This window comes from Lissotriton vulgaris, chromosome 2_1, assembly GCF_964263255.1.
Source record: "Lissotriton vulgaris chromosome 2_1, aLisVul1.2, whole genome shotgun sequence".
Lineage (NCBI taxonomy): Eukaryota > Metazoa > Chordata > Amphibia > Caudata > Salamandridae > Lissotriton > Lissotriton vulgaris.
The window spans coordinates 715,787,742-715,806,644 of NC_141687.1; the positions used below are offsets into that span (position 1 = coordinate 715,787,742).

General features: G+C 42.2%; 1 protein-coding gene across 1 annotated transcript in view; it reads left to right on the plus strand.

Moving 5' to 3' along the window:
* Positions 1 to 18,903, plus strand: part of TMEM41B (transmembrane protein 41B) — a 144,992-nt gene that overhangs the window by 49,926 nt on the left and 76,163 nt on the right. Inside the window, exon 3 of the mRNA XM_086955973.1 lies at positions 5,000 to 5,128. Within this exon, the coding sequence (XP_086812099.1) occupies positions 5,000 to 5,128 (129 nt within the window). The remainder of the gene's footprint in view (positions 1 to 4,999; positions 5,129 to 18,903) is intronic.

The window sequence follows — 18,903 nt, forward strand, 5'->3', positions numbered from 1 at the left end:
ATTGCCTTTTTCTTTTTTTAGAGAATTGATGAAGTTTTTTAAAATACAAACCACATGTTTTCAGAACTCTCTTAATACACCTATTTCTTGGCACCCAAATTCGCCTCTCTTTTTTGGTTTTCCTGTTTCAAATCGTTTTGCTCCCCTGGAGGACATTGACTGACTGAGAGGACAGGTTATTCCTGATATTCCTGGGTTTCAACCCAGGTCATGTGTGGCAACGTTTATCCAAGATTTGTTCCCTTGAAAGTTAGGTCTAGATGTCAATATTTCAGGTGGGGATCCCTTAGTTAGTTTTGACCATCTAGAGTCAGGTCCATCTGATGGTCACTTACAACCAGTTTCTCAACTAAGGGGCTGCTTGGAGGTGGTAACCAGTAACGCTGAAACTGAAACTAATGATAGTATTTTGCTTGAGTAAGCTTTAGTGACTGGGACGGAACCAGGTAGCAATGGTGGGGTGAAATGTTGTGGCAACAACATCTCTATTCTGTCTTGGAACCTTGCAGGGCTCTCCAATAAAATGCACAGCCCTGATTGGGGAGGTTTTATAGACAAAGTTGACATCTGCCTCTTTCAGGAGACTTGGGCTAGGGATAACGTCCATAGGGTAGGATTTTTGTCAGTAAACACTCTGGCCTCGTTTGGTGAGAGGGGAAGACCCTTTGGGGGCATGACAATTCTTGTAGGCTCCCATTTGGGTTGTACAGTGACACATTTAAATCCATTTAAAAACATCTTCAATGTATTAGACTCTCCTTTACACCCAAGTTTACATTGACCCTTATTAATGTTTATTCTCGCCCTACTAGGGCAGGTAAAGAATCCCCAACCTTGGACATATTAGATAACTTCATTTCAAAGGTCAAGGGTAGAGCACTATGATAGTAGCGGGTGATTTCAACTGTCAATATGAGCCGCTCCCGGGCATGCTTGAATCCATCTCTAGTACGGAGGACTCCCTATGGTCCATCCCTGAGCTGCAAATTTCCCCGATCAGGGCTTGGACCCCAGTAGCACTCCAAATGAATTCCATCACTTTGGCTCACTCTTTGAGAGCATGTAATGGTCGTACTAAATCTGACCTAGAGGGTAACTACACTTTTAATCGGCCAGCCCAATCTTCTCGTATAGATTCTATTCTGGTTGAGGCCTGTGCTTGGCCCAAGATCATTGATTTCACGGTTCTTCGTCGTCATGACAGCGACCATAATGCCCTGGTACTTGACCTAAACCTCCCAGAATTGGGTATAAATTTGGGTGAAGGAGAAACCAATTGGGAGTCTCCATTAATTTCCAATAACAGGAGAAGTCTCAAATGGCCTTCTGTTAAAAATTCTCCTGAATTAATGAATTTATAGTAACAAAGAGTTCTCCGGGCACTTGACGATCTTAAGTGGCCTGCTTGAACTGGGGCAGGAATTACCAAAATCCACAACATTCATTCAGATTTAACAACGAGCCTTATGCAACTGCTTATTCCACCTATGCACAAACCAAGGAAAAATAGGAAGGGTAGCTCATGGTTCGATGCCAATTGTAAGGTAGCCAAGGTGGCACTTTTGGCTGCCATTAGAACGAAGAACAGATTTTTAATTCCAATCAGGAGGCTCAAGTACAATAAAGCACAGTCCGATGCCAAACAGACCTGGGAGAACTCTAAATGGTCTGCTATTAAAAATGCCCTTTGGTGTAGGGACATGAGGAAATTCTGGTCTGTTGTCCGCTCTGGTAGCAAGGAAGGTAGTAAGGTTGATGTTTGTAACATCGCATCAGAGAAATGGGTCGAACATTATCAGAAGTTATACGCCTCTCCTATTGAAGATGACCCTACGGTGGATGCTAATGCTCAAACACCCATATATGACCCACTGCCAAACAGTAACCAGGTCCTTTTCTCAATAGCCTCTTATAATAGTGATTCCGTAAAGACTAAAATTACACTGAAGGACATTGAAACCGCCATAAATAGGCTCCCAATGGGTAAGGCGCCTGGTCTTGACAAAATCCTTGGTGATTTTTTTAAAGATCAAATAGCAGTATGGGTTCCTTATCGATTTCTTTTGTGTAATGATATAGGTCAGGGCTCTACCTTACCTACCTCTTGGGTTGGTGCCAAGATCATACCAGTGTTCAAAAAAGGTTCTCCACTTTTCCCAGTCATTTATCATCCGATCAGTTTGATCGACGCAAGTCAGAAAATTTCTCTCGTTTTATTTTGGACCGGCTTCAGATTTGGATGGAGGAACAACAGATTCTCAGTCCTTTTCAGGCCGGTTTTAGGGAAAAGATTTCCACGGTCGACCAGTTATTAAGTTTCCAACTTCTTTACTGGGAGACCGTGAAAGTAGAGGGTGGCAGCCTCTACTTAATCTTTGTAGACCTTAAAACGGCCTTTGATTTAGTGCCCCGTAAAATCCTTTGGTCTGTCTTGGAGGAAGGACATGGGGGTTCCGGCTTATCTTCTTAATATCATCAAGCGACTTCATTGTAACAGCTTTGCCCAAATTAGGAGTGGTAAATGGGGAAGTCTGACACCCAAAATTCCTGTCAACAGAGGAGTCAGACAGTGGTGTGTGTTGGCGCCCACACTCTTTTGTCTCTCCGTCAATGCCCTGAATTCCCAAAGACATCGATGCCCTAAACTGAACAACGAACAGGTGGTGGCATTGATGTTTGCAGATGACACCCTCCTATTGTCCAAATCTCCTATGGGCATCCAAAGAGCCCTGGATAGCTTTGTTAATTTTTGCCATTTAAGGGGGCTGGAAATCAATGTCCAAAAAACCAAGTTCATGGTCTGCAACCCACCAAAGACCAGATGCAGTAATCCCTCCCGAAATGGCATAACTTTGGACAGGGTAACAGTTTTTGAATATCTTGGTATTACCCACACGGACAAAATGGATTGGGCACCTCAACTTGCAAAGGCCAAACTCAGATTAGTTCAGACCACTGGCGGAATTCTGAAATTCCTTAGAGAATCCACTTTCAAGCCAGTTGCGCCCATCTTAGAAATCTATAAAGCTGAAGCCAGGGGTGCGATTTTAAATGGGGCTAAACTCTGGGGCCATTGCTCGGTGGACGGCATTAGCAAAGCCGAAAACCAATTTTTAAGATCATTGCTGGCTCTCCAATCTAGTACCCACTTGATCCCTATGAGAATGGATCTTGGTATTACACCCATACAAGAGGTAGTTGAACTACGCCCTGTCATCTATTGGCGCAGATTATGGGTAACCCCCGAACTATCATGTTTTAGACAAGAATTGGAAGAAGTATTGGGCCTTACTGGGTCTGAGAAATTGCCATGGTTCGCCTATTTAAAAAGGGAAAGTAAGAGACTGGACATACCCTATGGTCTAATCCAGCCGTGGTCTGCGCACAGTTGTGGCGTAGAGAGCTAGTCAATTTAGAACGTCTGTCCAGGATCTTGGCCATCCTTGGCAATTCTTCCTTAGGCCCACTTACTGTCAAGTTTTTTCATCTAAAAGATGAATACATAATTGAGCCTTTTCTTGACGAGATTTTACCTTCCACAGTGAGGAAACTTTATCTACAATTTAGATATTGTACACTTCCTCTTAGGATCTTCTCCCATAAATGGTCCGCAACTAAGCTAATTAGCTGTCCGGCGTGTAGCGCCGAAGAAGAGTCCGAGTCCCATGTAATTCTTTTTTTTTTTTTTTTTTTTTTTTTTTCTGCCCTAGTTATAAAAACATATGGCAACATTGGCTTATCGAACTTTGCAAAAACATGGGGTTCAGACTTCACTCAGAAGCTCTTAATATTCTGAAAAGTAATACTTCCACCCCGGTTGTATTCTCAGTTTCTCGATTTTTTGATGCTATGTGGCGTAGGAGAAGATCTTTTTTGTAGTAATTGTTTCTAGTCTGTTGTACATACCCATGAATTTACAAAATATGTAAGCTGTATTTTTTAATGTATTTATATTTTTATAACTATTGTCACTTGTTAAAGTTTTTATTATGTCTTGTATGGCTATTATGTATCTTTTATGGTTTCCAACCGAAATGAAGATTACTTCACTGACTGACTGAGATGTTTTCAAAGCATATTTGTACTTTCACTAAACTCATTGCTACTTTCCTTCAGATGTTATTCTGTCTGTAGCTCTGCTTTAAAGTTTGAATATTGCTGGCATCCATGTAAGTGGATCTAGCTCAGAATATAAAAAGAACTTTAAGGGAAGTGCGATCTGTTGAACAGATGTGTTTATCCAATTTTTGAGTTCCATTCTTTCCTTAACTTCTTACATTTGTTAATGTGTTTTGTTCAGCAAGTTTACTGAAGGTGGATGAATATGATGTGACATGGTTGAAAAAGTAAAAGGCTCTTGCTTGCCCGATTGAACATTTTGTGCACAACTTTGGGTCTGATGATTTAAAGGGAGTGGTGTTTTCCTCATGCTGTAGTACACTTCATTGTGTTTTTTTTATTTTTTATTCAGCACCAACCCAGTGCCGTGTGTCTGCCTTAGAGCGTAACTGTTACCATTAAAAAATGTGACCGACTCGCTATACTGAGTTTTTATTCAACAGTTCTAATTTCTGCATTTAGATCTTTTAAAGGTTGCTTTAGCTTGTGCTGTATTAAAGTACACATGTCAGCTATCCAAGGTAGTTTGAGGACAATTGATGAAAAAAATAAAAACAAAACATTGGTATTGCTTAATAGGGCTTACCTTTTTTCTGTATTTCTGCTGCATAACATTATCATATGCTATATAAGTAGCTAAGTAATTGGAATCCAATTATTAACTAGGTATGGAAAATGAAGAATTTCTGAGATACTTCACAATCTCCTCATGTACTCTATTCTCTTTTAAAAAAAATGTTTTATTTATTATTAATTTTTTTACAGGTCTATGCTAATCAATGTCTAGCTCAACTTTTGTGTTTGAAAGCTATGTATTGGGCTTAATGCGGGAGTACAGAACTATATTTTTCATTTAACTGTTTGTCATGTCATTTTTCAGTGATGAAAAGGCGACTATAAAGGTTCCAAGAGACATGGATGATGCCAAAGCCTTAGGAAAAGTCCTTTCCAAATATAAGGACACACATTATGTGGAAGTGATGGTAGCCTATTTTACGACATATGTCTTGTATCCTTTTTTGTGGACGTAAACCATATTTGTTGTTCTATTAAGAATGTTTCAAGGATTCCATGCTTGTAGTAATATAGTTTTGCTTTTCAGCAAAAGGAAAGCCTGATTTCAAATCTTTTTAGTCTTACAGGCTCTCTGTTCAATGGCTACATGACCCCACTCCCCAGCATAATCTGCACCCACAGAATCACCACCAACGCACCATGAATGTCCAAGTGAATGCATTCTCCATTTCTACTTCTAGACACTCAAGGTGCTCAAAAAGATCTTCAAATGGCTCCCCACAAACATTTGCAGAACTGTCATCCAAGCTCTCATTACCAGCAAGCTGGACTACAGCAACATACTCTATGCTGTAATCAACGCACAACTGACCAGAAGAGCATTTCAAACTCGGCGGCCATGCTCACCCTCCACCTTCAGCCCTGCACTCGCATCTTTCTGAACCTGAAAAAGGTTCACTGACACCCAACCCACATTCTGAGCAATCTTCAAACTCGTTTCAAACACATACAAAGCCTTACACCTCAATGGACCTACGTACCTCAACAACTACATAAACTTCCACAAATCTACCAAACGCCTCTGCTCAGCCTGACTCCTACTTGCAAACACTCCACACGTCTGCAAAAGCAGATCCAGCAGTCATGCCTTCTCCTACCCCACTCCTAAAGTCTGTATCAACGGCCCCTGCACATCAGAGCCTTCTCTTCACTTCTTTAATACTGCAAGAAACTGAAGACCTGACTCTTCACCTAGTCAATACAGCTCCTGCTTCATCGCAGGATAGCATCTGGGGTGAGTTGTTTGCTATACAAAACACATAATACCGAGTGAGTACCTAACCCTGTTGCCATATAAATAATGACACACTGTCCTTGCAGTTTCGTCACTCCAGTCTGTGATTGACTTCTCTAAAGGCCAGATGTGCAGAAACATTTAGTGGTCGCAAAGCCTGTGATTTGCTAAGTCACAGGGTTTCTAACCGCTGAATGGCTTTATTAAATGTAAATAACATATTTTGCAATTGAGTATCTACTTATCAAATCACAAAATGGGTTCGAAATGCACTCTGCATCTCAATTTGGAATGGGCTTGTTTAGTGTGCCCTTCCAAATTGTGATTCTCGGCGCTGTTTCAATTGGTTGTGACTACAATTTTGGTTGCAAACAATTGATATGTTACCAGTTCCTCAAATGAGGTAGTAACTTATTTGCAAAGTGGAAGGGCATCCTAAAAGAGCCCTTCCCCTTTATGTACTTAAATAAACAAATTTGAGAGTGGGAAATGGTCCGGGGACTACTGCCAAAGTGAAAGTTTTTTTTTTAAAGTAATTTTTTCCCCCCTCCTGAAATCCAAACCCGTTTCCTTTATTGAAAATGGGCTTTAAAAAAAAGTCAAACGTAAAAAAGGTACTTTATATGCAATGAATAGCATGGTGGTCTGCTGACTCCAGCATACTACCATGCTTGTGTTGGCATCCAGTCGGAGTGAGTTGCAAATTGCAGCCTAACTCATAAATATTGTTGAGCTATGCTGAATTACTACTCAGTCTAAATGGCGATTTTGCAAACCGAATATTTAAATTTGCCACCTGACTGTATCACTATTCTAAAAGAAGCAATAAAGCCTACTACCAAAGCTTGTTCCGTAGCAAAGTGGAAACAATGTGTTGTCTATTGTAACTACAAATAATGTATGCCTCTAGATGCTTCTTTTCAAAACATTATTTGTTACCTTTTGGACCAGCCTGCACATCTATTCGATTGCACCCTGCAGCAGTAGCTGCTTATTTGCAGAACAGACAGCATTTATCTTCGTTCATAGTTCCTGTCATTAAAGCCTTCATGGAGGGCTTAAAGAGCGTAATACCACCAAGAATCCCTCCGATACCAGTGTGGAATCTTAACGTTGTACTTGCAAGAATTATGGGTCCACCCTTTGAAAAATTACACAATTGTCCTTTACAGTTTCTTTCATGGACGTTTGACCATGAAAGAAATTGCAATCAGTTAATTAAGGAGAGTTGGTGAGCTACAGGCATTAACCTTAGAAGAACTCTTCTTTCAAATCCATAAAGATAGGGTAGTTCTTTGCACCAATCCCAGATTCCTTCCCAAAGTAGTTTCTGCTTTACATCTTAACCAATCAGTTGAGTTACCTGTGTTCATCCCTCAACCTGCTTCAGTAGCAGAACAAGCTCTTCACAGACTTGATGTCAGAGGAGCGTTATTGGACTATATTGAAAGCACAAAAGATTTTCGTAACACAATGCAACCGTTTGTTGCATTTGCACCACCTCACAAGGTCAATCCCAGCTCTAAATTTGGCATTTCAAGATGAATTGTTAAATGCATTCAAACTTGCTATGCAAAAGCTAAAAGAACTTTATCTATACACCAGAGAGGGCATTCCACTCACAAAATAGGGGCATCTATGGTCTTTTTAGATAACATTCCTATAGCAGACATCTGTAAAGCAGCAACATGGTCTACACCACACACATTTACCAAACACTACTGTGTGGGTGTATTAGCACGCCAACAAGCCAATGTAGGGCAAGCAGTGCTAAAGACACCTTTTCAGACAACTGCGACATCTACTGGTTAGCAACCGCTTTGGGAGAATACTGCTATATAGTCTATGCGAAGCATGTGTATCTACAGCACATATGCTTTGAACGGATTACGTTACTTACCCAGTAAGTATCTGTTATTGGCATGTAGAGCTGTAGATTCACATGCACCCTCCCACCTCCCCGGACACCTGTGGTTGTTGTAGTTCTCATTACTTAAATTATCTAGGTATGGACATCTCTTTACTACACTCACTCATTCCGTGCTCACCCTCTTACGGGAAAACAGTCTAACAATGGAGTTGATGCCCATGCGCACTATCACCAAAAGGAGGAGTCACCTTACCTTGTGACTGGAAAGACTTCTTCGAAGAAAAGCAACTTTCAAGCATCCGGACCCAACACTAGATGGCAGGAGTATGCAAAGCATGTGAATCTACAGCTCTACATGCCAAGAACAGATGCTTACTAGGTAAGTAACATAATCCTTATTTTAGGTGTTTAATCTAGCATAAACCTCTCACCAAAGATGTGATGAGGGTAGGAGAGATGGGGACACATTATTGGAAGCCACGGTTTTATTGTCTTACATCACCCATGCTTACATAGTCCACATGTTTTTACATTACACACATTTAAAACATGTAGCTCAGAGAAATTCAAAAATTCTCATAATGGCACAATATTTTCAAGTACCATGGTAGGCATTCACCAGGTTCTACAGTTTCCAAGGTCGGCATTTTTGCCACTAGGCCACATTTTTACATTTAAGATTGTAGTCCTATGCATCTCCCAAACTGAGTACATCAAGAAAAAAATATTTTGAACATTCAGGAGCTCGCAAGTGTACAATAAGGCATACAGGATCTACAAACCATTTTCCAAAAACGTCAACACTATAAATCAAACCTGTCTAAATATGAACGACAAGCCATAGCCCAACTAGCCTCAAATGAGAATATTACCATCTATAAGGCTGACTAGGGCGGCGCCCTAGTAATTCTCGATACCAGTTTTTACAACAACGAGTGAATGCTCATTTCCATGATCCCAACCTCTACGTGAAAATCAACACTGACCCTACCAACAAATTTAAAAGCGTTCTACAAATCATCATAGACCATGCCGTTCAGTTGGGTACCATTACAGAAAGAGACAAAACATACCTTCTCAAAGAACATCCGCAAATTCCCTATCTGTACATGGTCCCAAAAATTCATAAACATGCTTTAAGGCCTCCATTCAGACCTATCGTAAGTACCCGCAATTCCATCCATGAGCCAATTGGTACTTACATTGACAAACATTTACAAGCTTGTGTCACCAGCATGCCCAGTTACATTCACGATACCACTGATACCTTGACGAAAATTAAGAATATTCTCATTGACCCCAATCATCCAACTCTACTTTGTACCATCGACTTTAATTCATTATACACGTCATTATACACGTCCATCCCCCACAACCTCTGATTAGAAGCTATGGAATTTTCCCTTCTGCAATCTCAAAAACCATTGAATCTTCAAGTTTTCCTTTTGGAATTGATGCAATTCACTCTACTCCACAGTTACTTTAAATGTTCAGATAAATACTTTGTTCAACTCTCAGGAGTAGCTATGGGAAATTGTGCCGTCCAGGCGTATGTCAATTTGTTTATGCACCAATTTGAAACTGAACATATTTTAACAAACCCAGAATGGCAAGAACACCTTCAGATTTACCATCAATATATTTACTATATTTTCCTCATGTGGACTGGTTCCGAAGCGCAACTCATCACAGCTATATGTCATCTCAATCAAGTCAACGAACGCGTTCAATTCACCCACACCATAAGCTCTTCTAGGATATCTTTCTTAGATGTTGACATCAAAATTGTGGACTCAAAATTGGAAACCTCAATTTACACTAAACCCACGGACCGAAACAACTATCTCCACTTCACTAGTTTCCACCACATGAGCCTCAAGAAACATTTGCCCTACTCCCAACTCCTGCGAGCCAAAAGAATTGCTTCCTCCAAAGATTCCTACATCTGACAGCTCTATAATCATCGATACATTTCTCCAAAGAGGCTATCCTTACAACATCATCAAAACAGCGGAAGATAGATTGAATCTATAGAACGTTCACAATTTTTAACCAAAACAAACAAAAGTGATGACACCGCACCACGTTGCGTATTTGTTTCTAAATACTCCACTCACAGCAAGAAAATCAAACAAATAATACCCCTGCAATATATAAGGGCACTATCTCATGCCACAACTGTGGAAACTGCAATAGCATTATACCCGGCACTACCATAATGCATCCCACGCAAGGTACCCCTATTCACCTGCAGGTGAATGCAACATGTGATACGGCCAATGTCGTGTATTTACTCAAATGCCCATGTGGCTTGCCCTACGTGGGGAAAACTGAGTGCAAAATTAAGGTCCGTCTTACGGAACACTGCAGCAACATCCGGACAAAAAATTTAAAATCATGTGTAGCGGCCCACTACGTGAATGCAGCTCATAACGTCAGTCATATCCGATTCCTAATATTGGAGGTGGTTAAGAAAATTGAAGGGCGAGACCCCAGAAAATTCCTTTTACAACGAGAACTATTCTGGATGCACAAGTTGAATTCTCTTCATCCGATGGGCCTCAATGAGAGACTGGAATACAGCAGTTTTTTATGAACTCATTTGTCAGTGCTACGTGCCCCTGAGTGTGTTTTCTCCTAGACTGTTATTGTTCACTTATTGTTCCCAGATCTGTACACTAGCACTCTCTTTTACATGTATTAGTCTTTCACTTTGTTTACCCAGTCCCTTGTTATTTTGTGTGACCGATCTGTATTCATTTTGCACTTTCCATTTCATTTGCCGACTCCTCATTTTCTCACTATGCTGCTAATTCTCATGTTGTTTGTTGTTTACTCCCTCTATTATTCACTCTTTCCTCCACGTCACTCTGTTCTATACCAGTCCCACATTTCACTTTCCTTGTCACCTCTATTAGTACATCTTATGTCATTCTCCTTTTGCCTTACATGACTATCATCCTCTATATATGTGTTTTTACGGTTGTATCTTTACTATTTCTTTTTCTCACATTCTTGTTCATTTTTAATCACCGCTTTTCCTTTTCACAGTTTCTCCGTTTTATTTTGTTACACCGTCTCTTACGGTATAATGCCTTTTCTTTTCTCTGTAACTGTATTAACGTGCGTTCTCACACGCCTGAAACAGTCCTTTTCATTTCTACTTCGAACGTTTATCACGCATGCTCGCGCATGACCGGGTTACTCTCGACAATGCTTTCACGGCGTCTGTTAACGCTCTTCTACTCTCTGTTCGCGGTAAGCTTCTTTAGACCTTCACTATTTTATGTCTAATTATGATATACATTGTTCACAATTGGCATGTCTTTGGACTTTTATGCACTCAGATTTTAGTTTATTAGGCAGTCCCGACACTTCGCATGTTTGGCACTCAGATACTCTTCTGCTCTTTTCTCTTTCGGCTCTCAGCAGTGTCACGTCTTTTTCACTCGGCAGATTTCTAGAATATTGTTTCTTTCGGCACGCCACACGTTTATTTTTCAGTGCTTGTATCACGTTTCGCGAGTCACCTTTTATCTGTTTCTTTCATCACGCTGTACTTATTCTTCTGGCACTTTCACCGCGATGTTCATAAACGGCTTCTTTTTGCCCTTTTTTTTTTTCCAATTTCTCACATGTGTTTAAGATTTTCTATTGCCCCGGGTGTTTTTTTTGGGTTCCACTATGTTATCATGCAATATCCACTAGATTATGATGCATTCTATTTCGGGTCTTATGTTATATTGGTTTCATTTTTTGTTTCATTCTAGACCAATGCCTTCTGAAGAAGAGCTGTGATACGGCTCGAAATGCATTGGGGTATCCTTACAAAACTATGAACGGATTATATTTGAGATCTGTGATTATATTGCCACCATTTGAATTGACCTCACAATTGGAACTCTGAATCATATGAAGAAATATGACTCATTGCAACAATTAAATCTATTATATTGATATTAAAAATCTGAATATCCAATCTTCAACTTTTTGACAATTTATTTACAGTCAAATTGCGGCAATTAATTTTGCCTACAGGCGTGCTCAAGTTATTATCCTTACATCCGTAAGGGTTCCTGCAGTTTACAATAAGGCATAGACATTTCCAAACAGTCACTTATCTGGTATGAACAGAGACTGTGTTGTTCGATATAATTTACTTATTCTTTTAATTCAGCAAATCTGAAATCGGAGTTGTTTGATGTACACCAGTCGCCCTCTTCCTGTTGTGCCATGCCAAAAATCTGCATGTAAGAAAAGGCTTATATGGCATTTTTTAGGTAAAAAGCCCATACCTGATATTCAAAAGGTTAATAAGAAAACATTGGTCTATCCTTGACTTGGAACCGGATTTCAATTCAATTTTCGCATCACCTCCACTATTTGCTCATACTAAAGGCAGAAATATGGGAGAGATTCTCAAACAAAAGGCAATAACAATGACATCACCTAAAGGCACAAGACCATGTTTAAATTGCGGCAATTGTAACAACATAATAAAAGGTCACACCATAACGCATCCCATGAAGGGGCACAACATTAAACTCCGAGTCTCTGCTACCTGTGACACATCCAATGTTATTTATCTATTGAAATGCCCGTGTGGGAAAGTGTATGTGGGCAAGACAGAAAGAAAAAGAAAAACCTGCTTTACTGAACATAAGTACAACATTCGAACACGTAATATGAAGTCCACAGTAGCTACCCACTTTCTGGAAGAGCATCACAATATATCGCAGTTAAATTTTTGGTCTTGGAATCCATAGAAAAGAAAGAAGGGAGACGAAACAAAAAATATATTTATTGAAATGTGAACATTTTTGGATACAGAGAATGAGTTCCAGTAAACCAAATGGTCTCGAGGACCGGATAGAACTTGCGTGTTAACTTTGATTACATTTCATAGCTGTTTGCCGCTAGTCAAGTTGCTTGGCTGATGAGGATTATGACTCCGAAACCGGTCCTAGGATGCTTGTTTCCAGTCCAGGGAAGACATGGCTTGGCAGTTCGGGCTGGACTGTTCCCATGAGGCACAGGGTCAGACTGATTTGCAAATGGCCATGTCTGAACTGGGGTGGTGGAGTGAGCTAAAGAATGGTGATGGATTAAACACAGATCAGTTGACTGGGGGTGAGTGTTTGATTTGCTCAAACGCTCCGTCCATCATCCCCTTTGGTATCGCTACTGTATTCTGGGCATCACCATACATGACCAAGAGACATTCATTTAATGTCCAAAGCTAAAAACCAAGACTTAAAAATAATGCAAACTGCTTTTTTAAAATCTCTGATCTTACGCTAAATTACAGGAGTGTACCCTGCATATAAATATGCAACCGAACAAGTCGCAAACCCCTTGATGCTAAACAGTATCATTCTCCCTTTGCACTAAAGTAAACATTTGAAGCGGAAAGAGTGGGAGAAACTTATTCACCTCTGTATATCAAATACATCTTTTATTTGGGCACATTACCACTCCTAAGTGAAGGAGTTTTCACCCCTTGAAGATATACCTCAAAGGTGAATTCCAGCCATTGCTTTGAGGGCAAATGAAAGTGTGATGATTTAAAGGTCCTAAACAGTCATCAACGTTTTCAAACCTTTCCCCTGTCACAAATATATTATCCCTTCATTATAGGATATACTTTGATTTAGATGTTGTCATTTTGTAGATCAAAGAATAGAGACGTGCTCTGATGTTTCTGTAGTGGCCTCCTTCCTAAGTGCTCTTATTCTGAAAGATGCTACTTTGCATGTCTGCGTACAAGCCATTCACAACTATCCTGAGGTTTCTAATGGAGTGAATACTAATTGAGAATACTATCCTTTGACTAGAGCAGCACCTAGAGTTTTCAGTATTCTCATAGCTAGAAAAACTTGGAGTTTGGGCTGTTTGTTACCTTGACAGCAGGATGATTAACGCTTCCATTCAAGATCTTGCTTGTAGTGATCTGTAGATTTGGTCCAGTGTTTGATTGTCCGTATATCAGGAAAAATCACAATTCGTTCTTTTTTCACAGTACTGCTTTCATGTATCACATTTGAGAACATTTATTTAATGCAATGTGTCCTTTTTTTTAAATTTATGAATCTTATATATCTTTAAACACTGCTTGGCCCACTTTCTATGTGCAGTGAGTGGGACCAGAAGGGGGAAGTGCACAACAATCAAGGTGGTTTCATCTGTGGTGGCATTCTTTTGTGTGTATGAAAGAGTGAAATTGATATGCAAATTAGATTATTAGTTCCCCAATTAATGACAGTCTTGGGCATATGTCCAGATGTGACATGGATGAGCCTTAATAGATGGTAATGTCTTAAGATCTAGAAGAGTGTTAACATTGAATCTTCTCCAAGGATTTATTCATGTATTGGGTCTCCTGACCAAAGTGAAAATTGTGTTTTTTTTTTCTGTGTTTCTGCAAAAATTAGATGGTCTCAGAAGTCAGACTCCTAGCTACAAAACAGTACAGTTCAACCCAGATTGTGGTTCAGTTGTGGCGAGAGCATTACAAGTTTTACATTACGCGGGGGCGCTAGAGGGCGCACATGCAGAATGGCCGCACTTGAGTGAGGCTCCTGCACGCCTGGAAACATTATCCTTCATTTATCCTAGAAAACCAGCTTGTTGGCCCGATCGGAGCGCATAAGAGAGTGTGGTAAGCTGAGCTCTACACTCGGTGAAAGTTTGATGCGATTCCATCGTGGCAATCTGGAGAAAATAACGTGAATACATCTGGCTGGCAACAACACCATAAAGTGAAAGTGCAGCGGAGCGGCGGCCGAGAACTACGATATACCGCGGCTCTCCACCGGAAGTGCAGGCCCGACAAAATGCGCCACTGAAATACACTTGCTACGCGCTGACTTTCGGATTGTGGCGGTCTAGAGAGCACCAAGGAGAAGTGATCGTGGGGGAAGTGCCGTCAATAATATCACGGAGAAGAGGATATTATCGGAAACAAGAGTTAGTGGCACCGGAGGTGCAGATACCCGTGACGCCATCGGGAACTGGCTGAGCCGCCATTGCGGGAGGAGCGGACTGGGCATGCAGCGGTGAGTGGCTGCGTGCCCAGTGAAGACCCACGCGCGACGTGGGAGCTGCTTACCTGCTCAAAGTCGGTACTGCTCTGAAGATCGACCCGGCAAGTCCTCCACTGCCTGATCTTCGGCCCCACCTCCGGTACAGACACCTTGCTGGGAGAGCTGCCCTCCGGTGTAGCTGAGGAATAAGACGTGGCGGCACACATTGGAGGTGAGAGAGCCGCTCCTGGGCCCGTGAGTAACAACGCTTTGAGACAACTTGGACATGCAGTGAAGCTGAGATGCCGCTACACACAGAGGCGGTGGGGCACATAGCATGAAGGTGAAGCTTGCTGAAATGCTGCCTCTGTAGACACGAGAGAGGTGCAGATACTATTGAGAGTCAGCCACGAGCAACTTGGGGTTCTGTTTTGCCCAGATAGGGGGCTAGCGCTATTCACGCTCACCAAATAATAGCACTTGCTGGAGCCCGGTCTATGATTACCCTGCGTCCCGTGTGGGCCACTGTTTCTGTGACACAAATAGGTGGGTGTAAATATAGTGATAGCGGCTCACACATCCACGCAGAAGCTGTCACGATACAGGATTGCAAACTAGTTTAATGACGACGATATGTCCTTACCCGCCTCTGATGGGATATACATTCGTATGATACCCACTCCTACACCTCAGGCCCTTTCCAGTGCGCAACTTCTGGACTAACTACTAGGTGTATACTATTTTGAGCGCCTGCTCCTCACGGGGAGACATGTGTATTGCAACTCTATTTCCTACCAGTGGCCCTAGACACGGACACACCATGGGCAAACTAGATAACCGTCAGACTAAGCTGGCCTTCGATACCGCGGCCCCCAAAAAAACGACGAGGAACACGACAGAGTCAAATGGGTTGCAAAGCCCATCGACGACGGGAGCGGGCGCTAGCTCCTCCAACACAGATATGCAGCAGCTTATGCAGGAAATGAGGCAAGGCTTTGCCACTGTTGTAGACAAGATGGACCGCATGACGTCTCGAATGGACGCTATTGCGCATAAGATGGATGTCCACGAAGAACGGCTCACGGAAACTGAGAGGCGCATCTCGGCCAACGATGATACCACAGCCTCCCATGTCACGCAGCTTACAAGAATGGACAATATCCTCCGAATAATTGCCACTAAAAATGAGGAGTTGGAGGCGCGCAGTAGGCGGAATAAAATTTGCGTCATAGGTGTGCAGGAATCCACCAACACAGGGCGTATGGAGGATTATGTGGAGAAGATCCTCCTAGCTGCGGTCGGTCCTGATCCTTTTTCTAAGCAGTTTATTGTCGAGAGAGCACATCGTTCGCTTGGACCACGACCTAAGCCCGGTGCACCACCAAGGCCCATCATTGCACGTCTCCTCAATTACCGAGACCGCGATGTGGCATTAAGAGCTGCGAGAACTAACCAAAACCTATCATGTGAAGGAGTCAATTTCTCCATTTATCCTGACTTCACACCAGTCGTACAGGAGCAGAGACTTAAGTTTATGGAGGTCAAAAAGAAGCTTTGCACTCTGCAAATAGACTACGCTCTTTTGTACCCAGCTAAATTGAGAGTAACTCAGCAGGCGAAGCAACATTTTTTCATGAACCCGCAACAAGTGGAAGACTTTCTTAAAACTGTGCGACGAGATCGTGCGAACAATGGAGGTCACGCAGGAGAAGGACAGGAGAATGACGATCAGATGGCAGGTGACCTCTAACTTACAGTACCGTCACACAAGATACTGTGATATCCTGATGGACCTCACTGGGAGAACTATATTTGAACTACAATTGTGAGTGACAGATGCTGGAGAAATGGAATAGCGTGAACTGATATTGGACTGCTGGTGGAAACATATTCCAGGCACCACCCACCTTCCCTAGAATGAGCCCACTTAGGGCTATACGAAACAAGGGATAAGGGTGAGGGGGGTGTAAATGTGCACACCTCGGATGCCCCTTATTAGGGTGTACCCCAATGCTGATGCTTGTTGCACTACTGTTATTGGGGTGTTTTTTCAACGTTCTAGGTGGGGGGTGGGTTAGGAACTCTGGCAAGTTTAGTGGGAGGGTGATAGGGAGGATATTTACTCAAGTTACATTAGAATACTTAGGGACATGACAGGTAACACAGTTTTACTGCAGGAAAGGCAGGGAAGTAACGGACTAGGATACAAGGTGCGTGGATTACTGTATAATGGGCTGATGTTACCAGGTGCAGCGGCGCGCAGTACAGACTTTTCTATGCGAGTTTCCCTGGATGTCTCTCTGACTAAAGTCCACCAGTCCGTTGACATGAGCGGGGTTGATAGCGGGCACTGTGGCGTAGAGGGCATGGCACGCGTCGTTATTGTCAGACTGTCGATGGGCCACGTGGGTGAGTCACAGAGTGTAATCAATGTTTTACTGCTTACCATGATGCTGCTCGATTATGGCTGGTTCTAAAGAACTGTCTCATCTGACTGTTATGTCTTGGAATGTCCGGGGGCTTAACGATGCGCGTAAGGGCAGGAATGTTATAGCTTACATGGAACGTCAGCAAGTGCACATAGCACTATTACAGGAATCTCACTTAGCGCCTCGATTGAATCATGCCTTTGCGAGCAGATGGGCAGCGGTTAGAGTGTTCGCTTCCTACTCCTCATATTCCAGGGGCACTGTTATTCTGGTCAAGAAGGCAGTACAGTTTACAAAGCTCGGTGAACTCAGTGATGCAGAGGGCAGATATGCCATTCTATGGGGGAGACTGGGAACTGATACAATTACCATTGCTAATTGCTATGCCCCTAATGTAGACACACCAGAGTTTTTCACTGTTCTGTGGGGTAAAATTGTAGATATTGGCTCAAAACACATACTTTGGGGCGGGGACTTTAATGTTGCACTGATACCTGCAATGGACAGAGCAGATGGCTATGCGCAATATAGTAAGAAATCCAGAGAGGTACTGAGTGGTATCATTGAAGAGGGAGGCTTACTTGACAGCTGGCTTTATTTATATCCTGGTAAGAAAGAAGGTACACATTTCACATCCTATACCAACACATGGGCTCGGATCGATTACTGTCTCCTCTCTAGAGGTTTAAGTGTAGACATGGGCAAAGCCATGCACCTAGCCAGGACTTATTCGGATCACTGCCCAGTGGTGATCCAGCTAAAATTGCCAGGTTATGATGGAGTTAGACTCACATGGAAATTGCAACCCACATCATTGCTTGATACTGTTTTTAGAGCGGAACTGGGAGAGGAGATCACCAGTTTCTTCCCCCGTAACAAAGGTACAGTGAATAGTGTAGAAACAATATGGGAAGCGTTCAAGGTCACAGTGAGGGGGTTCTGTATTTCTAAAAGCTTTGGGATATTAAGAGACATTAGGAATACTATACGCACGTTGGAGCACGAGCTAAGAGCCTTGGAGTTGCAGATGGTGGGAACTGATAGTGGTAGACTTGACAAAGAATTTAGGGAGAAGTTGTCAGCTTATGAAGAAGAAGCAAATAGGGAGGTGAAGTTTAGAGGGAAACATTGGGTTGCTCGCAGGTTTTGTGAGGGTGAAAGATACGCCAATTACACTTTATAAGTGCGTTCCGTTGTCTCAACAGGCAAATAGAACCCTCGCTATAATCGGACGACTTAACATTATACGTTAAAGACCCTCAGGTGAACCTCAATCCATTGTTACGAGAAATTCTTTTATTCGGCGGAGTGTCAGGCATACAGGTCAACTGGAGGAAGTCACAATTCTTCCCCCTTACCACAGCTGTCACACGGTTTCAGCTGGATTACCCGCTTGAGTGGTGTGATTCAGACCTCCGCTACCTGGGCATACAGATATCCACAAACAGGGAAGAGACACTGCTCCTGAATTATGGGACGGCGATCACTGCCCTGACGGACACAGTGACGCGCTGGATCTCACTGCCGGTTTCGTTGGCGGGCAGGGCATCCCTCATAAAGATGATAGTCTTACCACGCTTCCTTTATCTGTTCTCGAATATACCCTATTACCCAGGCAGGTTTTTTTTCAACACACTGCGCTCCAAATTGATA